The sequence below is a fragment of the Melospiza georgiana genome, chromosome 3, assembly GCF_028018845.1.
Source record: "Melospiza georgiana isolate bMelGeo1 chromosome 3, bMelGeo1.pri, whole genome shotgun sequence".
Lineage (NCBI taxonomy): Eukaryota > Metazoa > Chordata > Aves > Passeriformes > Passerellidae > Melospiza > Melospiza georgiana.
In genome coordinates, this window is record NC_080432.1 from 40,300,487 (window position 1) to 40,315,404 (window position 14,918).

The window sequence follows — 14,918 nt, forward strand, 5'->3', positions numbered from 1 at the left end:
GGGCAGTTCCCGCTGGCGGGAGCGGCGCTCGGTGCCGGGGCAGCCCCGCAGCCGCTCCGCGCCCGCCGGGCAGGTGCTGCGGCGGGCCTCGGACCGCACCGAGGGGAGAAACCACTTCTGAGGGGAAAAAAAAAAAAAAAAAAGTTAAAAAAATAAGAAAGTTCAATAACCAAAAAGTTAAATAACTGGAAAACAGGACAGCAGCGGAGGGGCCGGTGCCGTGTGCGGGAGCGCGGAGCGGCGCCGGCGGGGCGGAGCGGCCCCGCTGACCCCCGGCCGGGCCGGTGCCGGGGGCGGGGAGCCCGGGGCGCCCCGCGGGCCCCCATTGGCGGGCGCGGCGGCGGCGGCGGGGCCGGGCCGTGCGGGCCGGGTCCCGGGCGGAGGGGGCCGGCCCTGCCCCCGCGGCCGGCGGCTGCCCGAGGTTTAAAGTGAGAACTTTCTGCGGGCGGCGCCGAGCAGCACAGCCCCGCCGCCGCGTCGCTCCTGTCCCGCCGCAGCAGCCGCCGCTACCACCGCTACCACCGCCTCCCCCGGGCGGGCCGTACAATCCTCGGCAGTGTCCTGAGACTGTACGCCCGCCTCGGGGGCGACCCGGCCGAACCGGACCCCGCTCCCCGCCCGCCGGCGCCCGCGGAGCCCCGCGTCCCGCGGGCAGGTGCTGAGCGCGCCCCGGCCCGGGAGGCGGCGCAGGAGCCGGCAGCAGCCGCCGCCGCGATGACAGCTGACAAGGAGAAGAAGAGGTGAGGGGCCGCGGGCGAGGCGCCGCGCTGCTCGGACCGCCGCGTCCTCCTTCTGCGGCTGCCCCCTTGGGCCGCGGGATCGCCGCCCCGGGGGCGCTGCCGGCGGGACGGCGCGGCCTCGGCTCCCCCCGCCACCGCTCCCGTGCGAGGGCTCGACCCGGAGCCTTTGCGGGAACCGGCTGCGCCGTGAATGAGTGTGAGTGAGTTAGTTCGGCCGGCCCGGGCGGGGACAGGGGCCGGGGAGCAGCGCCGGCCCCTCCGGAGTAACCCGCGCTCCGTCCGGGCCGCGCCGAGCCGGGCAGCGCCTGCCCGGAGCTGCCCCCGCCGGCGGCACCGCGGCCGCAGCGCACCCGGCCCGGTAAAGGCGGCCCCGGCTGCGGGCAGGTGCATCTGGCAGGCAGGGCCAGCCCGCCGGTGTGCGGCCACTGCCGGGGCAGGGCTTGGTGTCAGCGAGGGCAGGAGGAGTAGGAAACTATTTTTCAGCTGAGGACAGGGGTTTTGAAGGTAGCAGCACTCTTAGCAAAACGTGTTTTATAACTAAAGTCGCGTGGATGAAATTGCCAGGCTGTGTAAATATTTCGACACCTCCTCGCTCCGGTCCGAGGCGCTGGCCGCGGTGCATCTCCCGCGGTTCCCGGGGCTCCTCAGCTGTCAGCGGGCTTTCCCGGAGGGCCGAGAGCCCCAGCAGTGCCCAGCGCCTCGTTTGCTGCTGCTGCTGCATTTTGCGGGGGATGTAAAGCCAGACATTCCCACACTGCCAGAGCGGCCCTTCCAGAGGGAATCAGAGTAACGCACTGGTAGTTTTGTAGCTCATCAAAGAGTGTTTTCTTGTTGGTTCTTGAGAACAAATGTCAAAATAAAACTCAGCGGTTTTAAACAGAAATTACAGGTGGAGATAAAGAGAAGAATTATCTACTTGTTGTTCCAAAGCTATAAACAATTCCTATGGATGAGAGAGGGTACGGACATGGGGAAAACTCAAACGAAGTGAATAAAGGTCTATGAAGAATTGTAGGATATGTATTCAGTCTGATTTCTGCAGCAGGCAGGATCCGTCAATTATCAGGACAGGTTTCTGTTCTGGCCGTAGATTCTCTTTATAAGCGATGTGGTTTATAGACTAAGAATTTTATGTTGTTATTTGTCGTGTGTACTATCCAGTTACCATGCAGTAAACTCTAAACCTTGGGGTTTTGTTTGTGTAATAGCTCCTTTTTTATTGAGTCACGCTATGACGATGTAGTAGGGGAGGTATAGCAGTGTAAATCATACCTTTTCCCTGTAGTTCTGTTTTCCTCAGTTTATCAAAAACTAACATATTAAGGTTAAACAGTTACTTCAAGTGTATTTTGTTCTAGGTAGAGTGCAGAGTAAAAAAATACATGTACGTTTTGTGTCTTATGTTGAAAAAGTAAAAAATTATAGTACAGTACAATGTAGTTAATGTGTTAGTTTATGAGGCATGAGGATGAAATAGTGTATATATTGGAAATACACTGCTTTCATTGTATCACCTCTTTTTAACGGGGCACTCAATCTCTTCAGTTTTACCCTCTTGCTTTCAAGCAGAGTGAGGGATTGAGCGCTGTCTAATCTTGCAGGACAGCACACTGAAGTGGTTTGGGGAAACACTCTTCAGATACTACACAGGCTTCACAGGACTGAAGTCTGAACCCTGATCCTGACTCCCTCACTGCTTTTAAATATTGTGACATTCAGTGACAATTTTTCTGTTTCTCTCAGAAGTAGGCTAGTTGTTATCTGGTTCGCGGGTTTGTTGCGTAAATTAATGTTTGTGGAAGAGCTGGGAGAGTGTCATATGAGGGATTTCAGATAGCTGGCTTGTGCCTCTCTGTCAGTGTGCTGTGGATATCCCTACTGGGGATGTACCCTGTTGAAACAAGATCGTTTTGCTCTCTTAATTTTCCAGTACTGTTATAGAGTAAGTTTATTGCCTTGAGTTGGACAGTTAGTGTATTGTTTGCTTGATCTCTATCCAGATATGCAACTAGGATGTCTAACCTTACTTGCTGATAGCATTTATAAATCACTTTCACAGAGAAAAGGTGGGGCAATGTTACCAGATTTCCAGGCAGCTCTGAAACTATGTTGAGGAGCAGATCTCTTACTGTTAAACAAATGTTCTAAGGAAGATAATCTTTGATTCTCTTAATGGTCCCTTTAAGTTGAAGAACATCCTCAGGTCCTCATTTGAAGCTCTGTTTGCCAGCAGAAAAGAGCAGTTGCTTTATTTGGAACAAATGTTATGGCACTTTCAGTAGGCTGATTTAAAGTTAGTCCAAGATTCAGAGCTGAAATTAATATGATTCTTTTAACTTATTAAAAAAAAATCTACACAATATTAGATACTCTCCTAGAATGCCGGTAATTAGAAACTGGGAGAAGGAGGAATAAAAGGGCATAACACATTTCAGCATATTATGAAAGCTAAGGGGAAAGTATCTGATCTGTACAGCTGTGCAGTACAACAACAAGTAGTAGGTAATTCCCAATGCAATTAGAGCAGTCTGGTACAATATCTTGATGTGGTTTTTAATGATTTGCAAGACAGTTACTTTGTTAGGAGTGGATGTTGTGTTAAATGAACAGTTCTGGATGGACAACAGTGTCTGTTTGAGAAAAGTTTGAAGCCAGGCTCAGGACAAGTCAAGTACCACTGAGAAGGATGCGTCATTTTGCTTCACCTTTTCAGTTGTGTTGTTACTTGGGGAATTCTGTGTTTGTTTTCCAGTTCTATGAAAAATAAACCAGTTTTGCAGCTCAGGGTGTTTCTGTGCTAGTGGTCCCCATGTAATTACACAATAGGTTTTGTGACCATAACCATGTAATGCTACATAAATCCGTTTAACTTCTTCTGGCCCAGATACTAAAGAAATGGGGTTGCCCCCAGTTATTATCTAGGTAACAGGCTGCTTTCATTTACCCTTTTACTTTGGGCTTTATTTGATGTTGAGCCCCTCTAATGAGGTACTTTGTGCCTCAAATTTTGCTGACCTTTTTCCTTCAGGAGAGTGGTTTTGCCAAGCTGAGGTCACTCTTGGCTGTTCCTCCTCAGGATGAGGAAACTGTCCTGATGGCACAGCTCTCCAGAGCTCAGGTAGTTGCTCGCTTGTAATGGATACAATTTGGATGTCAGGAAATGTGAGCATTTGGATGTGCCAAGGTGTTAAACTGCAGATTTCAAGAAACACACAGTCTCAGTTTTGTTCTCCCCAGTACATTTTCTGTGTGTCACTGTTGCCAGGTATACTCCCTGTTGCCTGTTATTCTGTGATGCTGGTGACAGATCATCTTGTCCATTCTCTTGCCAACCCAAGTTTGTCCTTTATACTCTTTTAAACCTCACTTTATGTACTTTCGCTGATGGAGGTTAGAAACTTTCCTTTGCGGACTATTTCATAGATTACTCAGCTCCATAAAAAATTTTTTTTTTAAGTTTTATTATTGCTCAACATCTCCCCATGCATAGCCCACATATTTTAGTTACTTCTGTTTGCTTCTGTGTTCACATCTGCTCTTGCAGTTTTTCTTATTTGGAGTTATCAAAAAGAAATGTGATCCCCTGAATTCCTGGTGAACAATCTGTTGAAATTGGCTGTTTAGCACATATTTATGGTGTGTTAACATTAAGCAATTCGTATTTCCAGTTTCAGCACCACAAATTCAGACACTTCATAGCTTGCAGGTCATCTTGAATGATCCTGGCCACTCATAGCCCTCCTACTTTAGTATTGCCCTTTCTGTTTCTGTACTCTCTGCCCCTTCTGATTTCTAGAGATGTCTGGCTTTTCTACCAGAGGGTGGCCCAAGGGTACAGGAGTGAGGAGGGACAGGCTCACGCCTGCCCTGGCTCTGCCTTTGCCTGCAGTGACATGGAGCAGAGGCTGGGCTGAGCTCTGGCTTGGGAACTCCTGACTTCTGCTGCCCACCTCTGTGGTTTCACCTCCACAGAGCCAAAGTATTTCAGCTTGGTGAGGACTGAAAGGCTTTTGCTGTGGGAATGGTGTGCAGTGTGAGTGCCTCCCAGTGTGCACCATCCTCCCAAAGTGATCTGAGCATCTGGGAATTTGTGTTTCTCAGGGTTGCTCCAAGGGCTTGCTCTGCTTGTGCTTAGTGCTTGGCCCTAGAGCAATCTAAAAATCTGTCAGCCCTTCATAAACACAATCTTTGTGTCATGCCCTTATCTCTGCATCTCTGTCACATTTATCTTGTGTGGGTCATTAAGAATATCTTGCATATTAGAGATACTTTGCTAATAACCAGTTTTGCATTTATGCTGTGAATTCAGGAGATCCATCATGAGTATCAAAATGGATCTCTCTATATCTTTCTGTAATATTTTTAACTATGATGGATTCATAAACATTAAGTATTTTTGTTTTCAAGTTCCAAGCTGTTAGGTGTGGTGAGAGCAGTACTCTTCAAGCATTAAACTTTTTGCTATTCTTAGGATAAACATTAGAGTGAGGAAATGAGCAATACAAAGGCAGATTGTATTTAAAAATAATTTAAATACTTGGAATGGTTTTATTCTGCTAAAGCTATTTGTGAAATGCTATTTTGTTAATTACTCCAATATTCATAGTGACATGTGTATCTTAATAGTTATAAATAGTTCTGCTCCTAGTAGCTGGCACAAGGTTGACAGAGCCCTTCTCTTAAATGAAGAGAAAGTGCAAGAATGAATATTAATGCATCTGGCAGATTTTTTCTCATTTATCTTTCTTTTGCTCAATTTGCTTAAAAGACAGTATAATAAAGTAGTTATTTGGTGAGGATAAAACCTTGACTGCTTATATGTAAAAAAAAAAAAACTTCTTACATTTACAGAGCTGCTTTTTATGAGACGCTTTCTGAAGTGTGTAAAATGGGAAACTATTTTATTATGCATTTGGAAAGTAGCTTAATGAAGTACAGTAGGCCAATTGGCTGATAAATAAGTACTGTTCCAAAGTAACTCACTTAATTATGTTCTTGAGATCAAATCTAATTATGATTTTGTTTTTCCTCTGTGACTTTATTTAGGTCTAGAAAATTTTGCTGAAATAAAATCTGCCATAATAAATTTTGATTAAATGGGCATATTTGGGCCTGAAAACAGTTAGACTTGTAATTTAATTTACTTGACTGTTATTACAAAGCATTTGGATTGGGATAGCATCTCTATTATGCTTCTCTGTCCATTGCTGTATGTGACCCAGCAAATATTCAGTATTTATTTTATAGAAACTCATCAAATGTTTTGCCAGACAAGGAGCAAAGTTGCTCTAGTTGAATTTTTATGTCTGATCTTCAGTCAAAGAGGTGCCCTGGTCTTGACCTTTCTCTGTGTGCTAATATGTGGAATCAGCAGTTTTCTTTGATTTAGGGGAATGTTTGGGTGTTGCCTCCAAGAAGTTTGAAAAATTCAGAAACTTTACACATACTTTGTGTTAGCCTATGGCTGGATGATTAATACTGGCTTATTTCAGCTTTATAAACAAATTGTGTGCATTTGGGCAGGAGGAAGAAACACTTTTTTATTTTATTTGTGCTCTCAAGTAGGACAAAACCAGAATAACACAGCTCCTCAGTGGTTTTTATTCCTGATATAAATATGTTGAACCACCCCCCAAGTTACAAATGCTGCTTCGTTCTGCTGTGTATGTATTTATGCACTGATTTGCTTTCAAACAAACATTAAATAGCATTATTAAATAGTGTTTTAATCTCAAGTATTTGTGGGGAATCTGTAGAACCAAAGTGACTGTTTGTTCAAAGAGATTTCAGCAGCATATTGTGTTTCCAACAAGAAACGTCTCTCAAACTGCATTTGCCTGTGCCTGGCTATTCCTCCAGTCCCTGCTTCTTGAGCATGTCCCTAAATCCCAGCTCTGCCCTGCGTGAATGAAACCTCTAGGCCAGAATTTGGACAGACTGTAAAGTAGGACTTTGATGGAGAGAACAACCGCACTTTGATGGGATTTGGCTGGGATTTGTTTGCTTGTTTTTGTCATATATATGAGTGAACAGTGATGAGTGCAGGTCCAACACTGCTCTCTGTTGCCTGCCTCGTTCTTTAAATCCTCTCCCCCAAACAAACAAAACAAAAAGAAAAAGAAGAGGGCGGAAAAAAAAGTAACTCCTGATTGTTTTCACCTCCTTCTCCATAGCACTGGCAGAACAGAAGGCTGAAGCACAGAAACATCCCTTTATATTTGAATATGAAATATTGTGTGCATTGATCTAATTCTACAAATGACAATACTTTTGCAATAACATTTTGGAGCTAGAAGAGTGTGAGCAGTCTCGTTTTGTTTCAGGAAATTGTGTTATCTAAGGAAAAGCTAAAATTAGAAGTGATATGGGGAGCGTTGTGCATGGCGAGTTTTTTTTGGGGAGGGTGGTGTGGTTTGGTTTTGTTTTTTTTTTTAAACAGAGCAGCTCTCCTAACGGATGAATCATGTGGGTGTAACTTATGGCACTTGATAGCAGGCAGTCTGTCTGAAGGTATATGTGTAGTAAGATTACTGGGATCATTTAAAAATTATTTGGAGCTACTGAAACGTGAACTTAATCTATTGTAAATATTTGTTGCTCATTATCTAATATATCAAACTATATGTGGTTGGAGTTGGGCAAATGAAGGTAAGAAAAAAAGTGCAAATTTCAAACAATGGTACCAAGTGCTGGAAAAGCTGCAGATGCAGTTGGTGAATATTTTCTGTAAAAACAAATATTTTCTTGGAAAATAATTTTCCAGAGCACAAGGAAAGCAAGAGCTAGTGTTCTAGCTTGAGCTAGACTAAAATGAAGTGATTTGGGTTGAGAAATTGTCAAGACATGTGTAGACTTCTGAAACATTTTAGATCTGGGTTCATTTTTATAAGGTTTCCTGTGTTGCACTATGTTGTTAATTGAAAATCAGGTGTTCTAAATTCATTTGAATGAGACTTAAAAAATTATTAATCACTTGTTAATTTAAATATTTTTCTTTTTTCTTTGTCCTTCTTTTCTGGTGTTAGACTTAATGGGGTTTTTTTTCCAGATCTTTACTGTACTGAAGTCGTGTACACATACATGTGTCTGGTTTGGTGGCTTGACCTCAATCAGATTCCTGTCCTTCTTTCAGGAGAAATCTTCACATTTATCTGCTAAACCAAAATACTAGGTATTCCTTTTACAGTATTTACAAGGCCCTCATCACTTAAAGCCTTGAATTCAAAACAGTCCCAGTCTTTCAAAAACTGCAATTGCTTAGACAAGTTACCAGGTCTGATGAAAATACTTAGTCCTCTTTGGCTTGGGTTAGGCAGGAAGTGTGACTTGGCAATGACAAAGGTCCTCTCTAGCTTTGGTTGTGTGAACAGCTTTTTAAAGACTGTAGGATAATTGAAAACATAGCAGTGAAGGCTCGCCATAACCCCTCACTGGCTCCTGACACAACAGACAAGAAAGTCAAAATACGGGAGAGATGAAAACAGCATGTTTACAGAATTTCTAACTTGTTCTCAAGGGACATGGTTCTCAGAGCCATGTTCTCGAAAACCTGCCTGCATATGCTGAGAGATAGACATGTTTGCCTTTCCCAGGAAAGCTATTGCTTTAAGCAGCAGATATTATTATATCTTGAAATATAGTCATCCCAGGTGATATCAACCTTTGGCCTAGTACGCGTGTTTTCTTTACATAGTCAGATTCTGAATCCCTTATATATATATTATTTTAGTACACAGAAGGTGGTTTGCTGAATGGTTTCAGTTCAAGAACCCAGTTCAGTGGCCTGAATAAGTTGCATGAAATCTTAAAAATGTGCCCTATTCTTCTCTTCTTAAAAGGCAAAACTGATGGTCATTTGTGGTGTGAGAGGCCTTATGAACTATTTTTTAAACTGCATGGGAAAATATCCATTAAGGGCTCATAATTTTGGTGCAAGTTGTCTTATGGTGTTCAGAAATGACTGTATAATATTTTCACCTTAGTTCTATTCATGCTCTAGTAAGATAAATATTTGCTTAGGTAATAAGCTGAAGCAAGTATGAAGTGGGATGGTTATTAGGCAGCTTTTATAAAGGTGGTGGAAGTGTACTTTAGAGAACATTCCTTGTATTTTGTTTCACCCTTAGCATATCTAAGGTATTTACTGCCATAAAAAGGTGCTTAAACTGCTTAAGCTGGTGGTATCACGGCTTTAGTCATTTGCACTTGCATTTGTATGATAAACTACAAAGCAATCCTATTCAGCCATTGTGTCTGGGACATTCTCTGGCTGCTGTTGGTCTTCAGGCCCTGTCTGTTCATTCGCAATTGTGTCACCCTCTCTGCCAGTAAATTCTAGGTATTATTGGGTACTTATTGTCAAAATACTTCAAAGATCTCTCAGACGTTAAGAAACCATCCTCTCTGTATTTCTACACTTGTAAATGGGGAATGTTGCTAGGAATGTGCCCAGCTTTTAGCCGTCTGTGCAATTTGTATCCAAAAGTCATTGCAAATAGCAGAGTATCTTCTGAGATGATAAGCATTGTTGCTCCTGGTTAGATTTTTGTGTGGCATTATGATGAAATAAACTTGTTAGCTGATGGCAATGACAGTGTCTTCAGGCTCCCAGGTATTTATGGTGAGTATTGACTTAAAGCTGATAGGATGTTTGCTTAGAACAAAAATGCCTTTTGAGTGATCTGTGGAATGTCAGCGTCACATGTGGATGTGTGAGAAGAAATTCAGCATTAAATGGCTGTATGGTGCCATGACTCCTTAGGCAGTTTTTCTCTGGAATATAAATGCAGTGACCAGTTAGAACTATACTACACTCCAGGTTATTTTTTTTTACGGTCTCAGTTGCCTCCCCTGTGTTTCATAACCTGTGAGAGAAGATTGCAAGTTGGTGAAAGTGCTTTTGGTATTTTCCTATAGTTTTTGCCAGATGATTCTTATGGGAAAGCTGCATTTGTGAAGGTGAAGAGCCTTTGGGAAGGGGTAAGCATTTTGGAATAGCCTCTGCATATTGCCTTCAGCATATGGTCTTGGAAGAACAGCAAGGCTTTGCCTACTGCTGGCTGTTCCTGTTCCTCCTCTGTCACAAAGGAAAACCATAACAAATGTGGCTCTTGGTTTGCTGCTTCCAGTTATCCCCATATTGATCTGGGAGACAGTTCCTGTTGTCCTGTAAGGTTGTCTTGCACATTGAAGAGTGCAGAGAGTTGGAGTTGGGCAGTTCTTGCACATGGGATGGCTGAGTTTTGCTTGCAGGGCAGGAAACCAATGCCTCAAGACAGATAATTATGCTTGGTCTTAACAAAACAGTGTTATTTATGCTTTTTTAGGGAAGGTAGACATTTGGGGGTGTTGACCCCTCTTCATTGCTTAATGCAGCACTTTTACGTGCGTGGTTTGGTGGAAGATGCTGCATTTCACTGAGGGAACATAGCTTCAGCTGCGGGTGGGCTGTTTTTGTGCTGCAGCTGTAAGATTATCAGTTTGTGTTAATAAATCTGGTTCTTGGGTTTTCTCCCCTGTGAATGATTTGAAGGATGTGTTTATTGCCATTACTAATCAGAGGGACATTTTTATAGGAACATCCTTTCTGTGCTCAAGTTGCCTCAATGCTTCTACTGGCTTTTTTACGTAACAGCAAAGCAGTATTATGTTCCTAGTGATTCACAAAAGGGAACTATCCCGTTCTCTTAGGCATGTGCTGGCTTGAAAATGAAATAGAAGCAAGCGCAGATATCTTCAGGGAAACTTTATGCTGGTGTTTCGAAACAGCCATTATTTCCCATTTAGGAAAAACCAACCCCCCAACCCTACTTTTGTTTGTCAGCTGCATGACTGGCCCGAACAAAGCCTCTCTGGCATGGGGACCTGGGCCAAAGTGCAGTGAAGCTGAATAAAATCATGTTTTAGATTCTGTTTCTTGAGCTTGTTCACCACTCTCAGTAGAGCTGGCTGTGAAAGTCGAGTCTGGTTGTTGACCTGGCTGCTGAACAACAGCTTTAGGAAGTGGGTTTGGCCTCTGCAGTTGCTTCTTCTGTCTCCTTTCCCCTCCACACCCTCTCTAAAAGCCCCTTGCTTGGCCCATGTCTTTGTTCTGCTGGGTACTCAGGGCATTGCATTGATAATGTAGCCTGGACAGTGTGGTGTGGCTGCTCACTGTAGTTATCCTAGCTCCCCAGTCTGGAAAACTGGGATGGTAGTACATCCTTCCTTCCACCCTTTGTGTGTCTTATTTATTTAAATTGTAAACTTCTTAAAATGGAGCCTTTCTATTTCTATGCCTAACACAATGCCGTAGATATGCTGGCAAGAAACTTGTAGAATAAACCTAACTTGAAAATGCTTTAATAGGAGGTTGTCAAGTGGAAGGAGCTTGGTTATCTCTCACTCCTATATTACCTGGTTAATTGCTCTCTTTACTGCAGCACTCCATATTATCCCTCAATATGTAGGTTACACCCACGTGCTGACGGGTGACCTCCGCCTTCGCTTGCTTCACCTTTGAATTTGTCCTCCTGTCATACAAGATCCGTGTGCAATTTAGACGCCCCAAGCAATTGAGAAGGTGGGGGTGTTGGTGGCGGCAGCAGGGGATTGCAACACCCTGAAAGCATCCCAGGGATGATAAACCCCTTATTCTTTCAGATTTCATCACGGAGCAGGCAGGTGAGCAACCCACGGGGCAATAAGAGTGAAAAGGAGGGTTTGGCCGTCACAACAAAACTGGTCTTTTCTGCAGATGGGCAGTTCAGCAGGGTTCCAGCAATCATTTGCTCTCAGTTTCTTTGAACTGAGAGCTGTAAGAAAGTAGAAGAGTGCTGACACATAGGGTTACTGGGACATGGGTTTAGAGGTCAGCATACACAATCTCACTCACAGAGACTGAAGCCTGTGGATCTTCATTCAGTTAAGGCTTCTCTTGCATACGGGTGCCAGGGTGGGCCAGAAGACGGAGCCCCTGCAGGGTTTGGTGTAAAGAGGAGACAGTGAGAAAAGCCTAATGTTTCAGACAGACTTGGCAGCTTTGCACATTGTGTGCAGGCCCTGAAGAAGATAGTGCAAGAGGCTGTGTTATCTGTGTAACACTTCTTTCCCTTTGCCTACCAGATCTTAGGACAACATCTCCCTGCCCCTCAAACCTAAATGTCACTGTAAACATGGTGTTTAGTTTACACACTGTAAACTAAAAATTCCAGCTTCTCAAACAGCAAATATGAAGCAATGAACCAACCAGAGTGACCAGCTCTATTGCTTTCTGACACTTTTAAAAAGAAGTATTTTAAAAGAAGCAGATTACAGCAAATGGTGCTTATTCAAATAGGAACTTTTCAGAGCTCTTCTAACGTGGGGAATAAAATGAGCAGGGAGCAAAGTTGGCATTGCAGGTCACAGTAGGGATTTTGGGTGCAGTGATGGCTAATGTGAAGCAGAAGTCCACCTAAAGGCAGAGCTGAAAGAGGAAGAGCGCCTGCCACCTGACCTATTAAAACCTTTTAAGAAGAAACACTGCCAACGTGAAGTCATTGCAGAGCATTCCTTCAGAGGGAGTCATGTGATGAATACAGTGCAACTGTAAAATGATTTCATGTTATATTGCATTTTGAGTAGGTTACAGCCAGGGAAAGAGCCTACTGAGTCATTTGTTGAGCTGTGTGCTCCTGTTGGTTTGGTTTCCTAAGTTTCTCTTTGTACCTTAATTAACAGTTGGAGTGCTCTGATTTTTGTACCAAAAAAACCCTCCATATCCATAATATCTATAACCTTTATCAAAATGGAGTTCAGTTCCTGCCTCAGACCTCTGGGTACTTTTTTGTGAAAATGCCTTTGAGGAAAATAAAATTTCAGCTGTGTGTGATATAAACCTTCATCCCACTTGAAAGACGTTTCATGATCATTTCACTTCTGGCCTTAGGTGGATTAAGCAAATGAAATACCTTTGCAAGGTATGAGGAAAGTAAAACAAGCATCTGTTCTTATACTGTTACTTGTACAGGAAATCAGTTCTGATTTACACTTGCAAGAAGGAATATTTGGTGGGCAAATGTATTTCATTGTGCTGTGTTTGCCCATGTACCAGGAGATGTTTTAGTGAAGCTGTGGAATTTGAAATCAATATACTGAAGGAAAATAAAGAGAAGGCTTCAACCTAGAGACATACTTGCTCCTGAGAGTCAAGACAAGCTCCCTTTCCACCTCAGAGGAAGTAAATACCTTCTTGTGCTTGTGGTTGGAGGTATATTATAGTTTGCTGTTGCTGAATATAGATTGCATATAGGAAGGCTGGAGAAGGATTATGGCTCAGTGAAGTACTTGGATATCAAAAGAAACTTTAATAGATGATGAGACAGTGATTAGATCAATTATCCCCTTCTAGCTTGTTTCCTTAAGGGATCAAGGTTTACACGGTTATAGTGTGTCTGCCTCTATTTCTTGGTAGAGCTGTAGAGATCTCAAGGATACTAAATAACTGGGAGCAGGTGTTGTAATGGCTACAGGGAAAAGTTGCAGCCACAAGTCTATTTCCCTGTAGAGATGAAAGACTTGCTATGGCTGAAGAAGTCCAAGTGCCAGCCAGCTACATGCTTGCAGCTTGCTGTGCCACAGGTTCCAGGACCCACCAGGACCTGCAGAATCTGGAGGAGTGTGTTTTTGCTAGAGCCCTTGTTGGCACAACAGCTTGTTGCTTTTGCAGTGAAGTTCACTGGTTAACCCTTGTGGTGTTTTAAAAACTTTCTGTGAGCTATTTGCCTTGCTGTTTGGCAGAAATAGATACAGATAAAAGGCTGCTCCTTACTCTGGGTGTTTTCAGGTGTTTCAGTGTGCTTAGACCTTACTGGTTTTGGATGAAGAAACTGCTGTGCTACTGTGATTAATACTTACACTCAGTAGTGTGGGCTATGTAGACTGGCCACATTAAAACCACCGATGTATGCTTCACTCAGGCCTTGAGAAGTGCAGCTAGACTTGTTTCTGCTGGATGGGAATCTCTGACTTCAGCTGGAGAAACAACTGCACTTCTCAACAGCTTTAAGTCTGGATCTGGCTGTAGAAAGATCTGTTTTGGTTGGAGAGGCCCAACTGTGTGTGCGCTGGTGTTGATTGTTGGGGTTGTGATTAATTTTGGGCATTGTTATACTGGCAGTAACAATGAAGGCATTGTCACCACTAACATTTTCACTTTCCTGTGTTGTTGCAGTGCTTGTTTAATTATTTTTGCAAGAGCAGCAGGCTATGGGAACCTTTTCATGTGCCAACCGCATTGAAGGCGGGAATCTCCTGTTAAGAGTTGCGTATTTTTGTTGTTCCCATAAGCAAAGGTAATGATGAAAACTTTTAAAATTGGTTCATTGGCTTTGGCAATCGGTATCTACTGAAGATCTCTTGTACTTCTCAGAATCACTTCCCCCAGTCAAGGCAGTACTACTGTTTGGTTTTTGTTTGTATTATGTGTTTGCTGGAAGGAGAGTGCTATTGTGTGTTTTTGAGGGTGATTACAAACATAAAATAGATTCTCTTGAGAACGCTTTGTCTACTCTCATCACAATTGGTAATTGTTTTGTGTTGTGTAAGACTCTGCATGCTGTGCTTCTTATTTGGCACTATGTGTGTGTGAACCTAAAACTGGATTTCCACCCCCCAGCATTTTATCACTGACATTTTAAGGTGAATCCTGGAACAAAGCATAAAACCTCTCTGAACTTATGTATTGCTAGATGATGAATGTTTACCAAATTAAGGCAAGTTTTTTCAGTCATTTCAGAAATCAATTTTGCTACATTTTAATGGATGTCTTCTCCAATTAGGACCTGCGTGAGGTGGCTTTCAGAAATGAATTAAACCACCAAACCCCACTCCCAAAACAATTACTTTTGACGTTGAATAAAACAGACTAAAATAGTATAGTTATGTACAAGGTGGGTGTCATCCTTTTGCACCAATGTGTTTTCCTAGGTCATTCCAAAATGCCAAAAGGAAAAGGAATCCATAATCCTCATATATCCTATTAGCAGAGAGCCTTGAGGTAGAGATGGGCAAGATGTGTGGAAAAAATGAGGTTTCTGCTAAACATTTTCTTTGTAGGTCACTTATTGTAGTTGAAATTACAGGGAGCGTAAGAGCAAGTGATCTATTAGCAAAGCCATGAAAATAAACCATTTGCCACTTCTAAGAAGGGTTAGACCA

At 43.2% G+C, this 14,918-nt stretch overlaps 1 protein-coding gene across 1 annotated transcript in view; it reads left to right on the forward strand.

The window, feature by feature from the left end:
* Positions 1 to 632: 632 nt before the first annotated feature.
* The window catches only part of EPAS1 (endothelial PAS domain protein 1), a 77,214-nt gene continuing 62,928 nt past the window's right edge, over positions 633 to 14,918 (forward strand). Inside the window, exon 1 of the mRNA XM_058020915.1 lies at positions 633 to 740. Within this exon, the coding sequence (XP_057876898.1) occupies positions 715 to 740 (26 nt within the window). The 5' untranslated portion in view covers positions 633 to 714. The remainder of the gene's footprint in view (positions 741 to 14,918) is intronic.